This window comes from Nipponia nippon, unplaced genomic scaffold, assembly GCF_047370975.1.
Source record: "Nipponia nippon isolate SJK-2023a ecotype South Korea unplaced genomic scaffold, ASM4737097v1 scaffold_6, whole genome shotgun sequence".
Classification (NCBI taxonomy): domain Eukaryota; kingdom Metazoa; phylum Chordata; class Aves; order Pelecaniformes; family Threskiornithidae; genus Nipponia; species Nipponia nippon.
Window position 1 is genome coordinate 30,325,910 of NW_028262380.1, and position 14,190 is coordinate 30,340,099.

General features: G+C 38.5%; 1 protein-coding gene across 12 annotated transcripts in view; it reads left to right on the forward strand.

Moving 5' to 3' along the window:
- FIP1L1 (factor interacting with PAPOLA and CPSF1) overlaps window positions 1-14,153 on the forward strand; it is a 41,779-nt gene extending 27,626 nt beyond the window's left edge. For 5 of the 12 annotated variants that reach the window (XM_087738034.1, XM_087738038.1, XM_087738035.1 and 2 more), the window contains 7 exons: window positions 242-268; window positions 844-898; window positions 2,444-2,499; window positions 6,814-6,909; window positions 7,910-8,129; window positions 12,952-13,089; window positions 13,831-14,153. In XM_087738034.1, coding sequence (XP_087594160.1) covers window positions 242-268; window positions 844-898; window positions 2,444-2,499; window positions 6,814-6,909; window positions 7,910-8,129; window positions 12,952-13,089; window positions 13,831-13,978 — 740 coding nt within the window. In that variant the 3' untranslated portion in view covers window positions 13,979-14,153. The remainder of the gene's footprint in view (window positions 1-241; window positions 269-843; window positions 899-2,443; window positions 2,500-6,813; window positions 6,910-7,909; window positions 8,130-12,951; window positions 13,090-13,830) is intronic. The other 7 variants (XM_087738040.1, XM_087738043.1, XM_087738044.1 and 4 more) reach the window with 3 other exon arrangements.
- The last annotated feature ends 37 nt before the right edge of the window (window positions 14,154-14,190 follow it).

Consider the following 14,190-nt stretch of genomic DNA (forward strand, 5'->3'; position numbering starts at 1 on the left):
TTTTGTCTCTAATTAAATAAGATCCTGAAGAATAGGAACTTAAATAAAAAGCCAGATTTCACAAGGCTTGCATAAAATCTTAACAATTGGTATTAACATGAGATCTTGATCTGAGGACACAGAAAATAAGTTATCATTCTTCTTGATCATGTATGTCGTGGTAGCTCAAACTGATTTTAGATCTACAGATAATAAACATAAACTGTTACTGTAACTGATATATTATTTGTTGTCTTTTTAGGTATACCAATAACAGTGCCACCACCAGGTAAACTTGCTTAGAATTTTTTTCCACATTTGGTTAAGAAATGAAAACTTAACTGATGTACAACTTACCAACTTCCTTTTAGTTATCTAGATAAAAGTTCATAAATACAAAACTATATGTATAGATGTAGGCTGAGTTATTCTGATGCCAGGCAGAAAAGAAAATGTATGAAAATGCTGTTGTGTAGTGGACCTAATCAGACAGTTTCTTAGATGTGTGCTTCCTTCTTTCCATTCTGTTTTTTTCAGCTATGCAGAAAATAGTTGTGATTGTTGTTTATTAAGTATTGTTAGATACCCTGGAATTTTCCTGTGCTTCTAAATTACCGTATTTTTAAGACTGATAAGGTATTTGACTTGAAGCACTGGTAATATATGTTTAATACTCTGCCTTTGTTAAGCTGGAAAGTAGTTCTCAGTCTTACAAAATAAACCCCATTTACACAGTGAGAAACAATTTTTGCGTTGTACTCTCCGGAATTTGTTTGCCATTGTATGCTCAGCCTAGTTCTTTTATATGTTTATAGTTGGTTTTTTTTCCCCCTTTTTCCCCCCTCACCTAATTTATTATTACAGGCTTTCCACCACCTCCTGGCGGTCCTCCACCTTCCCTCATACCCACAATAGAAAGGTGATTATCTGTTTGAAATCTTATAAAGCGATGTATCAGTATTCTGTAACTGAAATAAATTAGTAAGGACTCTTACACTACCCAGTGTTCTATGGATTTTATCTGGGAGTGGGAAGACGGTTTCAGATTTTTACACTATTTTTACAGAAATGTTACTGGTCTCACCTGTCTGGCACTTAATATTCTTTTGAGTAGATTACTTGACGACTTATTAGTTTAGTTGAGTTATGACACTATACCAGTGCCAAGACTTAAGAATAAAGTCAAGGTAATGATTGGTAAAGTATTCTTTAGTAGTCTGAAGGCTTATTTAAGTGAACCGTATACTTGTCAGCTACCGTATCCTTTTGTATAAATGCAAATAAACAATTTGGCCACAGATTCAAGCCCTCATAAGCTATAGGAAATGCCAGAGTTCCACGGAATCAAATTTGTATTTCTACTGCGCTTGTTCTAAGTGTTCAGCTTTAATAGGCCTAGCAGTATTTTTTCAATCTCTTTTTTTATATACATGTGTATGTATATGTGTACATACGTTTTTATATATATATATATGCGTGTGTGTGTGAAAGGAAGAAAAAAAAGGTGGCCAGCACAGTCCTTGAAAAGTATTTATATTTTAAATTTATTATTTCCTACTGACAGTTGCTGTGAGTGACTGCTGCTTCTGACTCTTAAGCAGTGGTCATTGGATTTACTTGCAGTGAATGTTTATATAGTTTCTGAAATATGATGTGAAAAAATCAAGTTTATTGTGGAAACTAGGAACTAAATCTCATATTTTAAATGTTAAGGTGTTGCATTGGCCTTTCATTATCATACATTTTGTTTTGTTTTTAAACTAAGCTAACCCAAAACTTACTTCTTAAAGTGCCTTCAAGAACAGAAATAACACTTTGGTTAAATGCTGCAAAGATAATTCATTCAAGTTATGTAGGAAGTGCTAAAAGTCATGAAGGAATTACATATGTATGAATTATGTCCTGTGCACATATCATCCTTTTCAAACTTTCTGGTTTTTACCTACTTGAGTTGGCTACCACTGAAAGAAGTCAGCTTAGAAAATGTGTAGCTAATTTAATAGTTTATTTATAGAACTACACATTTGAAGTCCACCTGTTCTCAGATATGCTCACATATCTACTTTTTAACAGAAAGAATGAGAATGGCTTCATGAATGAAGCACTTTCAAGCAATTGGATATTAAGCTCAGTATCTGTGCAGAAACATCTTATGATACAAGAAAAATCTGAAATAGAAAATTCATTGAAAACACAAAAGAACAGCTTTGATGATATGGATATTTTTTGTTTTAAAGAAGACAGAATGCTATTTTCACCTCCTGTCGTAAAACATGAAATATACAGGTTTGTGTTGATAGACAGCTTCCTTAATTAGTAATGCTCAAAATGGAGGACTTAAATCCATTTTGGTTTCGTCTGTATGGTGGTAAGAATTCAGGGGAATAATATTAAAAGTATATATTTATTGATGGAGGTGGCTGTGATGGTAAAACTGGATTTTTACACGTTTTCTTTTCACCAGTGGACATTCTTCTGGCTATGATGGTCGTTCTGTTCGTGCGTTTTCATATGGCAGTGGTGAGTAAGCTTGCTGGGTTTGAAAATTTTGACTAGTGCTATATCAAATTGTTTGATATACTTATCAGGATTTTAGCTAAGAGACTGAACAGGTCCTTTCAGTAATTCATTAGGAAAGCTCATTGCCTACTATTGTAAACAGATAAATGCTGTTGGAAATTTAACAGCTGTTGATAAATACTATTTTTTGCTTACTTATTTGTATGCTAGATATCTTTCCATGCTGCTTTTGCAGAACTGTGATTTTGAAAAATAATACACCGTAATATGGAACACAAGTCAGGGAGAATTTTCCAAGAACTGGTAGGATTTAGAAGCAGGAGAACAAGTACTGTTGAGATATCAGAGTTTTAACCAGCGAGACCAATCATTGAGAAATCCTGAGTGATGTACTTCTTTGAAAAACTGTCTAAGATACTATAATCTTCAGCTATCCTGTTGCAAAGTCAGCCTTTCTTTTTTTTTCGTTAACGTTATGGAAAAAATCTGAAGCTGAAAAGCATCACTTTCTTGTTTTATGGTAAAAGTGGACCAAAATGGAAGTTTCATTATGTGCAATCCAATGAACATCCACAGAGTCAACAGTGAGTTTAGAACTGTTACCTAGCACAGCTCTGCTTCTTGAGCCAAAAGAGTGATAACAATATGAAGATGTCAGCTTCTTTCTAACCTAGCCCAAATTGGGAAGATAAAATAAACATAGAATCACGGAATGGTTTGGGTTGGAAGGGACTGTCAAAGATGATCTAGTCCAACCCGCCCCTGCCATGGGCAGGGACATCTTTCACTAGATCAGGTTGCTTGAAGTCCTGCCCAGCCTGACCTTGAACACTTCCAATGATAGGGCATCCACAACTTCTCTGGGCAACATAGTGTCCTACCACTCTCATCATAAAGAATTTCTCCCTTATGTCCAATTTAAACCTACCCTTTTCCTGTCCTGTCACTATAGGCCCTGGTACAAAGTCTCCCTCCATCTTTCTTATAAGCCCTCTTTAAGTATTCAAAGGCCTCAGTAAGGTTTCCCCAGAGCCCTCTCTTCTTCAGGCTGAACTGCCTGGGAGAGATGTTCCAGCTCTCTGATCATTTTTCATGGCCCTCCTCTGGACCTGCTCTAACATGTCTTTCTTGTACTGGGGGTCCAAGAGCTGGACGCAGTATTCCAGGTTGGGTCTCACAAGAGTGCACAGAGGGAGAAACACCTCCCTCAGCCTGCTGGCCATGTGTCTTTTTATGCAGCCCAGGATACGATTCGCTTTCTGGGCTGCAAAGTCACGTTGTGGACTCATATTTCATTTTTCATCCACCAGTATCCCCAAGTCCTTCTCTGCAGGGCTGCTCTCAATCAATTCATCACCCAGTCTGCTGATACTGAGGATTGCCCCGACCCAGGTGCAGGACCTTGTGTGTTGCCAGTTACTGCCTCTGCCTTCAGTGCATCTGTCATCCAGCCCCGTGCCTAGTGCCTTTTCTTCTAGCTGACTTTTCTGTCTCCTTGCTCTTTGTTCGTTTGGACCCTAGCTGCTGGGAGGAGAAATTGCAGGGAAAGTTCTGTCCAGTTCTGGGGATACATAATGTTCAGCACAGATCAAAGGTTCAGATAATGTATCTCTCCGACGTTCCTAAGGCTTTAGAGAGGATATACAAAATGACATTTTTGAATGGCTTGTAATTTCTTGAAGTTAGAGCAGTTTATGGAGTAACAAGTGGTACTTTGTTGACATTGAAAGGATCCTCATCAGTTATCAAGTGTTTGCTTTCATGCATGGAAGCTTGCTATGTTTTCAAGAATTCTTGATGTGGGCAAACAGCTGCTTTACGCTAACTACTTCTTTAGCAATAATCGAACTGTGTTTGTTGGGGTTTTAAAGCTGAGGCAGACAAGTAAGATACCCAAGTGACTATTTTGCTGAAGCTTCAACATCTAAAGCTATGCAGAGTATCATAAGGAAAGCAGTCTTACAGTCATTAGTATGTATATTGCATCTCATACGTAGTCTCCAATTTAGAATGTTTTTCACTTTGGAATCTCTTTTGTTAGAATTTGCTATTCTGTCAAGTACTGTCAGGGACACAAGAATATTTCCAAGTTTTATGTTGACCTTCAGAGGTGATGGCATGCTTATGTTGTTGCAGTACCAATATTCAAAAGATGACTGTCACTGTGATCATGCCAAGATTGAATCTGAACTTCTTCAGCAGGGTTAAAAAAATATGTTTGCCTTTGTATGGTTATGGAGACGAAGGAGCACAGTCTGCTCCCGTCTTCCCAGTCTGCTCCCGTCTTCCCAGTCTGCTCCCGTCTTCCCAGTGTGCCTGGCATCCCTATTGTGGCAAAAGCTTTCGTATTTGCTGCACAAAGCAAATAGTCTGTCTCTTAAGCTGTGCCTGTCATACGGATTTCTGGATCTGTAGAAGCTCAGTGGCATTTTATTGCTGTTGTTCATCTCTTAGTGAAAGATGTTTTCCTGGCCAGCATCTTACTCGCACAGTCCTTGTCTCACAATGTGATCGCTGGCCAGTGCTCTCCAGGCATCAGAATTTAGGTAAATTGAGGGCTCAGCTGCACAGTAGGGTACAGATCATTTTAATTAAGAATTGCTAAGTATATTTATTTAATAGCTGCTTTGGATGATAGCACTGAATCTCCAACCCATTGTCTTCTTTGCCAGTCTGTACGTTTCATGGCTTTGTCAAAATTGCAGGGGAAGATGAGCATATGGAATGCATTGCAAAATACACCAGCCTTGATTAAGGCTCTAGCCTTTCTTCAAATTGCTAATCTCATGCCTCGATGTCTTTTCTCTAGTGGTCAGGCATGTTTCCCACTGCAAGCCCATTAGGAAGGTTGCATAGTGAAATAATATTCTTAACTTGTAGCTTCAACAATATCTATTTCGTCTTTGTGCTCTTCCACTGTATCAATGCAGTTTCTTCAATTTGCTCTTAAATCCTTTCACAATTCAGTGCTACCTTTGCTATCAGATCTTTGAATTTTATTGAGCTGTCAATATATGGCACCGCATTTGGTCTGCTAGTGAAGCAACTTGTATGGTATGCTTGTTCGCTTTTTCCTCAAGCGTTTCTCTGTTCTGTGCTCTAAATGTTCTTTATATCCTATGAACTTGCAAGAAATGCAGCATTACAGAAACAGATTAAGAGTCAGTATTTTTTGAGGCACAAAGAAGATGTATCAGTAGTTCGCCTTACACTGTGACACCATACAGCTTTAAATTTTTAAACCGTCTCCAAAACAGGACTTAAGTCTCCAAAACTATTGACTGTTCAAAGCTCCCTCTCTTTCTGTTTTGCAAATAAAATCAGAGTTAAACTTCAGAAGGGTCTTTCTTTTTGTAGAAATTATTGGAATAATCCATGTAGAAATACTAAAAGTGACAAATTACTTCACCCTAAGTAGTAAATGCAGCACCAGTTCATAGTAGAAAGTAAGCTTCTTGTGTGTTATGAATAATTACTGGTGAAAATCTAGATACAAAAAGGTGCAGAGTATCAAATAACTAGTTTATCCCAGGTTATTGGGGTGGAAAGGACATACTTCTGTCTGATGAGAATTACTGCAGATGTGAGGGAGTAACCAAAATTTATCATAAAAGTTTATACTACCATTAATAAGAATAATTGTTTTGTAGTATACATTTAAAGTTAAGCGTAAGTTTACACTTCAGATCAGAATATTCTGGCAGCCAGCGTATTCAAGTCTCGTAGACCATACGTATGTTGTTGACATAGTGGCAAGTCAAGGAAATTAGCAGTCTTTAAAGTCCAGCTGTTTTTTTGCTATTTCTGGCTGCTTTCCTTAGAAGAATTTCAGGTTTTGGCAGTATAATGAACAACATACTATTGTATCAGGGTCTTTTTTTCTGTTAACTCCTCATTTCCTCTGTAGCCCTGAAGTGAAACAGTGTCAAGCATTTTGTTAGAGGCAAAACCTCATATAAATGCTTTTTTAAAGAATTATAATGCTTTTCATTGCAAATGTATTTTAACAATCAAGTGTTTTTTCCTGCTCCACTGCCTGCTCAAAAGGTCTTTTGTATTCCTCCTTTGGACACTTGGCAAACTGCTGTCCTAAGCTTCTGCCAAAGCTTTCTGGGGCAGGCATACCCCAGACGTTGTAGGCAAGGCAGTCTGAGCATAGCTGTCAGGAGAAGCTACTGGTTCTATAACTTAACGGTATTAAATACAGCATCAGTAACGCACTTTACATTGTTCAGTAAATATTTATGTTAATTATACTATTAATGTCTCTTTGTGACACCATGGAGTCAAGTGAATATTGTTCTCATATTATAGATAATGAAGTGGAACTCAAAACAAACGATTTATTGAAGGCTATGTTATCATTGGCTAGCAAAGCAGATAAGCAGAAAGTGGAAAGTCCTCTGTACTGTAAGTCCACTAGAGAGTGCTGTTTCCAGTTAAATACTACAGCCCTTATTTCTCAGTAACAGGACACATTCACCAGGCTTCTGGAGAGGGAGGGCAGGACAGAACAGTTGGGGCATTAAGAGTAGTAGTTATTTATTACATTGGAGTTGGCAGAAAGCAATGGAGAAGCATGTGCCTTCTCTCTTCCCATTGCTGCTTACCTAAAAAGCTTCTGAAGACAGTGTTGTGAAGTTCTTAACTTCTTAAGCATATCATCTTTTAGATTAAGATAATATACTTAATTTTCTGAAACTATTATATTTTAGTGGTAATCGTGGTTGTGCTGGGTATTCATTAGAAATGGTATCCTACAAAGCATAAGTGGGAGTGTTATTTCTTCTCCCCAGAATGAATTTATGGAAGACACTTCTAAAGTTGCTGTTACGTTCTGTAATCAGAAAAGTATGGCAAAGCACAGTATAGAATATAAATTAGTGAATGAGAACATTGTAACTAATATTATATCTTAAATACAATGATTTTTAAAGGACAAAACATAAAAATAGTAACATCTAAATTTAAAGTTGGAAGCATCCTTTTTCTTTGTTTTTCTGAACTGTACTTTCAGAGCCACTGAGTTTCAAAGGCAGTTCTGATTTCTGGTTGGTTTTGTTTTGTTGTTCCCCCAAAACAAAGCCATTTGACCACATAAAATCAGATTCTTACAGCAAAGCTTTGCACAATATTTTTTTTTTCAAAAGGATTTAGACAGTCTTCATGGTGTATATCCTGGTTCTATACATCTTCATAATGAGTATTTAAATGAGTGCCAGGTGCCTGTATTAGCATCATGGAAAAAATGCAGGGTTTGCTCAGAATTTACTTTTATGTGAAAGGGGAAGATTGGAAAATGTCGTTGGAGGAGGCTGACAAACGTCTGTGTTTTCATGCATAAGTAGTATTACAGTTTTCGTATGGTATCTGATTTTGTTCTTTCTAATACCCACGTCTTTTTCTTTAGTCACCTTTCCGCACCTTGCAGGTTCTGCTCCTTCATGGTCTAGTCTTATGGACACCAGCAAACAGTGGGATTACTATGCACGAAGAGAGAAGGATAGGGAACGTGAGAGAGAGCGATCCCGAGATCGGGATCGCGACCGGGACCGAGACAGAGATCGAGAACGTACCAGAGACAGGGAAAGGGACCGAGATCACAGTCCAACTCCAAGCGTGTTCAACAGGTTAGTGAAATGTCTTAAGCATGCTGTAACTCTGCTCAAACCCCTGTTTCTGTGCTAAATAGTACACTTCAACATTAAAATTTAGTGTTCAGCTGTATATTCCAAAGAGCTAGAGGGTGTGGCTTTCTCCCCTTCCCCCTTTTCTCTTGGAAACCGTAATTAAATTTCTAAATGTAAAACAGAACTGTAAAAACAACAGTATATGTCCAGACTGGTCATAGTGCTTTCAGGTTAAAGGTGTGATTTAAGCCCTGTGTGTGAGTGATATATCCAGCTCTCTGACATCAGTAGGTCTAGAAAAATCTGTAGAAGTACTAAATGCATCTTAGTTGCCAATTCAGTGCTAAGAGCAATGTGGTGCAACATTTGAGCTTAATTAATTGTGTTATTAGCTGCTAAAATGATGAGTTTGGTCAGTAGCACTGACTGGATAGTAATCTGTCGTATCTTTTTTTAAAACGATTATTTCAAGGTCAAGAACTTTTTGTCATTTTCAGGCAGATGATGAAAATAATGGCAGATAATTTATTTGGCTTTCAACTCACTAATTGCTTTAAAAAAAAAAGAAAACAGCTGCAACCGTTCTATGCTCATGTGCACAAGTGCAAAGCATTTAATGTTGAGCTCACTACGACTCCATAGAGCAGAGGTCTATTTAAATTTACTTTGCTCGTTATTTGCTAAGTATTTTGGGGCAAAGGTCTTGATGCTTTTCTCGGTGTTTTTTGTTAAGTTTCAATTTTTGCACAATATATATGTTAGCTATTAAGCGGATTATTTTTACCAGTGGTTTTACGCTGTGGGGAATAAGAGGACCCAGAGTCAACATGACTTCAGTTGAGAGATGACATTTTTTTCATGGTGATTGTTTGCTGCAGACCCAAACTGGGTGCAAGTTAGGCGATTTTCCACCACATCCAGATGTGGTGATGTCCTCTCTCGTGTGCATGTGCTATGTTCCAGGGTCAGTTTCTGAGAACTCAAGACCAATCTAAACATCTGTTTCTCAGACAGCTTGATTGAAGGCCAGAAAGAAGCCTGGTCATTCAAGGGTGCTTGAAATGAACCTTAATAGCTTCCAGGCCTAGAGAAATCTCTGTGCTGCTGCCAGAGTTATCTGTAAAGGAGGGGGAAGAGCAGGCCTCAACTTTTTTATGTGACTAAATTATCCACCATCTGTAGCAAAGCTGTTGCCACATGGCTGTGTAAGAAAATGGGAGGCCCTTAACTCGTATAAGTTGGTTTGGGAGTCACAGAGGAGGTGGGAGAGGCTAAGCAGAACATGCAGACGTAATGTGTTTTTTTAAGAAGGTTTATTTTCAATTCCATGCACTTAAGAAAATAAAATGAAACAAGCTATGAGGAAGAGAATGCGAGCTATTTTAGTGACTGCACAGATGCATTACTTTTATTTAAATTCCCTTTGTTTAAACTTAAGCGACACTGGGGTGAGATTTGGAGTAAGCATAATCTTTAGCTTTTTACTGCTCAGAAATGACTGCTTTCTATGTTTTTAGTGGTGCTTTTCCAGATAAAAAGCCTGTATTTGTGCTATAGTATTTCTTTAAATTGTAAGAAAACGGGAATTATTGTTATTCTATTAGTATAACCAAAATGTGTTTTAAAAATGAACCTTCAGCTGTCTTTGTATTATATTCCACCTTTACGCTGCTATTCTCAGAGGAAGTTGTGCATTTTTACAATGGATCTCACTCTGCCCCCTTGAGAAGATGCGGTTCTTTTTGGACTATTGTCCCTTTTGCCGAGATTATGTTTTCTTTTCTCTTTTGATAGTTTCACGTCAATTAGTTACAACTAAAAATGTAAACTTTGGAATTTGATTGATACCTTACCATTTTCTGTTTCTTCCTTAGCAGTTCGGGGGGGAAAAAAAGGCGAAACCCAACAACTGTATTTCTGGGGTCCTGGAACCCCGTAATCCTGTGCAACAGAGCAGATGAGGGTCTGTCTTTCTGGCTAGAAAGCAGCTACAGGAAAGGACTTGGCGTCCTGGTGGACAACAAATTGAACGGGACTCGGCACTCAATGTGCGATGAAGGTCAAAATGCATTGAGCTGCATTCAGAGTATAGCCTGCAGGTGGATGAGGCCGTTATTCCCCTCATCTTTGGCACTTGGTGCCACGTGCAAAGTACTGTGCCCCGTTGCGGGACCCTTGGTATGAAAAAGACGACATTGACAGACTGGAGAGTCCAGTGGAGTGCTGACAACGTGGTTAGGGGGGCTAAGGGAATGGAGTTCAGCTTCCTTACCTTGAAAGGAGAAGGATGAGGAGGGTTCTTAAAGGTGGTTTTCAACTACCTAATGGGTGGCTATAGAGAAGATAGATAGACTTGTCGTAGAAACTAGCAGTTGGTACCAACCTTCATCTTTCTGTGACATTTGATAAGAAAACTCTTCTAATTGTTGGTTTTACCCCTTTCCCTGAAGCCTTGAGTTAGTTTCTTGTGAGAAGAAATGCTCAGTAGAAAGGGACGTGGATTGTAAATGTCTCCCCTGCGCTCCCCTCCTTCCCCTGATAGTAGAGTATAAACTTGAGGGTAAAACAATGGTAAAAGATGGATACAGATAGAAACAGGTTAAAGGCATAGGACTTCAGATTTCAGCATTGTGAGGTTTGGCCTTTATTTTTCTCCCTTCCCCCCACCCTGAACTGCTTTAGTTTACCTGTCTGGGTTTTATACATCTCAGTGGAGCAAGTGAATTTATTTTCACACCCTGGACTATAACCTAGGGTGCCTTAAGCTGGCCGTGGAGTAGTATGATCAGAATTCATGTTCTGTGGCTGTACTGCCTTCATAAGCTGATGTGTCTGTGTTGTAGGGTCGTCTTGTGGGAAAGACATGTTAGATTTAACATAGTCTTTAAAAAAAGTGTTTAATGGCGTTGAATTTCGTTTGTGTCTTAAGAGGGGGGCAGTAGTTAAGAGAATTGGTAGTGGCATGATGCTTGTGAGGGTGACTGAGCACTGGCACAGGTTGGCCAGAGAGGTTGTGGAGTCTCCATCCTTGGAGATATCCAGAAGCCATCTGGACATGGTCCTGGGCAACTGGTGGTCCTGGTGGCCCTGCTTGAGCAGGGGTTTGGACCAGATGACCTCCAGTCATGCCTTCCAACCTCAGCGCTTCTGTGATGCTGTCATCTGTCACAAATGTACTTTGCAGGATTTGATCAGCTTATTCTCAGCTCTGTAGTTATAAGTGCATTATAAAATGTTACAAATGTTATAAGATTTTATAACAATACAGGCACTGATGAATGCAGTCATATTACTCGGTGACAAATCATAACTTTGAGTTCTTTAGTAATAGCTGTAGTTTTCCTGATTTTGATGTGTGAGTACTTTTAATGTCCCTTAGAAAAACTGTATCTTCTGCGGGGTGTTTGGTGCTTCTCTACCGTGTCTTGAATTGCTAATACTTGAAATTTGCTTCATGATATAATCATACAGACTTTCATAGAAAGACTAGTGCTGTTACTTCAGGCATTCCCCCTTCTCACTCTGAGTTTTCATACATAGCTGTAATAACCACTAGTGGAATGTCTTCACTTGGGAAAGGGCCACAGGGTCCAAGTTACGGCAAATAAAATTGTTTAGATCTAAGTTTTCACTGCTCCAGGACATGAGAAATCTCTTTGGGCTTGAGCTGTTCTCCTTGCACGATCTGTCTGGTCGGTTCTGCTGTTGTCAGGGGCCTCAGGAAGAGGCTTTCTGGTAATGGTAAATGTTGGCAAGGGCTGGAAGCATGGAACACTGGGCTTTTGTCAGCTTCATAGCATCGAAATTGTTACCTGTTTCAATTACTGCCTCAGAAAGCCTGGTCACATTGTGCCTTTCTTTAGGACTTGGTAGGGATCTTCCAAACTAGGGTTACAAAGACTTGATGTGATATATAAATAGTTACAGTAAGTTCACTCGTATTGAAGTCTCATTGTTAAATGACGCTGGATACTATATCGGGGTAGGATTTTCTTGGTAGAGAAATGATAAAATGAGCATACCTTTTTAAGCTATGCTGATGCAGCATTTGAGGGGTGTTGGCTAACTATAGGTACTGCTCTTATCTTTTTTTAAAATATCACTTAAACTCCTAGAACTGCCCTTTTCATCAAGTCAAAATATGAAAATATGTTCTTAAGTAAAACCTTTAAATTCTTGTATAGCCTGTAATATTTGGGGGTTTTTACCAGCATTGTGGCAGGGCGGCACTCGTGGTAATCCAAGAGAGGAGTGGAAGTAGAGACAGCATTGGCACTGGAGAGAAATTAATTCTAAAAGCAACCCAAAACATGAGTATGTTTTACTGTCGGTCTCTTTGCACCTAGCTTTTCCTTTCCTGAAGCTGATGTAAGTAAATAGATAAACTGTACCAATTTAATTCAATTTACCCGAATGGTATAATAGTCAAAAAGTGTGCTGATAAGTGTTGAGTGTTGCACACACTGATCTGAACGTTACTGAAGTTTATGCGGGACTGTACTTCGTTTGCAGCTAGATACAGGTTTAAACTAACTAACCGCTTGATAACTCCTGTATGAACTTCATGTGATGCTGTTGTATTCTTTTTTTCCTTCCATTTTTATTGAACAATTCCCTTTCAAAACTGCATTAGGCACAGAAGTCTAGCGTGGAAGGTAAAGGGCTTTAATGGCCTTCTAGCACATGTTGTGGATCTTGTTTAGAAACCCAGAAACAACATTAAGATTTTTCTGTCATTTATCTTGAAGATGTGTAAGAATTTCTAGTTTTAATATATACTGCTTGGTGTTACTGTCCTGAAAATATCTTCTTTTTTAATCAGTGATGAAGAACGATATAGATACAGAGACTATGCAGAAAGAGGCTATGACCGCCATAGAACAAGTAGAGAGAAAGAAGACCGACACAGAGACAGGAGACACAGAGAGAAAGAAGAGACTAGACACAAGTCATCTCGAAGGTTTGATTTTTTTAATAGGATACGAAAGACTTGACCAGTTTAAAAAAAATAAAGTAAACTTTTAAAAGAACCCCAAACAAACTGGAGTTTTCCAGAAAGACTGTAAACACTTAGATGTACTACTTGGAACGAGTCTGCCTTATAAAATGTGGACAGACAAAAAGCAATATTGGCCCCAGGTAACTTCATATTGAATGATGTATGCGACAGTATTAGCTAGTGAACAGCAATTACGAATTTGGGAAAAGAAGGGTAAAAAAGTTGGGTCAGAAAGAGGTGGAGTGAAGCTGACATTCAGCAGCATTAACATAAGAACTCAACAGTGATTCTTAGGAAGTAAAATAACCCTCGTGGTCACGTGATAGAAATTGTTCAACTTAACCTTTATTTTTAACTTAAAAAGGATCAAGGCCAGGGAACGGGGTCAATAAGAATGTTAAACCATTAAGGGATGCCAGTAGGAACATGGCATTATTAAAAGTGTTGTTATTAGAATATGGGTTACCAATGTGAAAAATCATTCCAGTTTCCCCACAGAAAGTACAGGATGGGTGGATGTGGGTACCATTCCATGAACAATTCAGTTTGGCGCTGACATCCAAATCCTATATGGGTTGGAGCAGGAGCAGGTGCCAGTTTTCAAATACAAATGCAAAGGCTCTTTTTTTGGTACTCGGTAATTAAATGGGGCCTGAGGTGTCATGCAATTGTTTGAGGTATTTTTTCTGTCTCTTTATTCAGTAACAGCAGACGTCGTCATGACAGTGAAGAAGGGGACAGCCACAGAAGGCACAAACACAAAAAATCCAAAAGAAGCAAAGAAGGAAAAGAAGCCAGCGGTGAACCTGCTCCTGAACAGGAAAACACTGAAGCTGCCCCTGTGGAATAGGCTTGTGTGATTTTTGCCTACTTGCATATATATTAGTGCCAGAAATAGATTACTATAAATCTTGTTATTTTTCTGGGTATTAAAATAATTTGCTCTTAATCTTGTTCTGTTAGTTTGAAATCAAAGGTAACTTTGGTTTTTTTTTGAAAATAAAAGAATGAATTTTTCATGTTAAGATTCCTGGACTGACTTTGTCTTTTAGGAAACAGTGA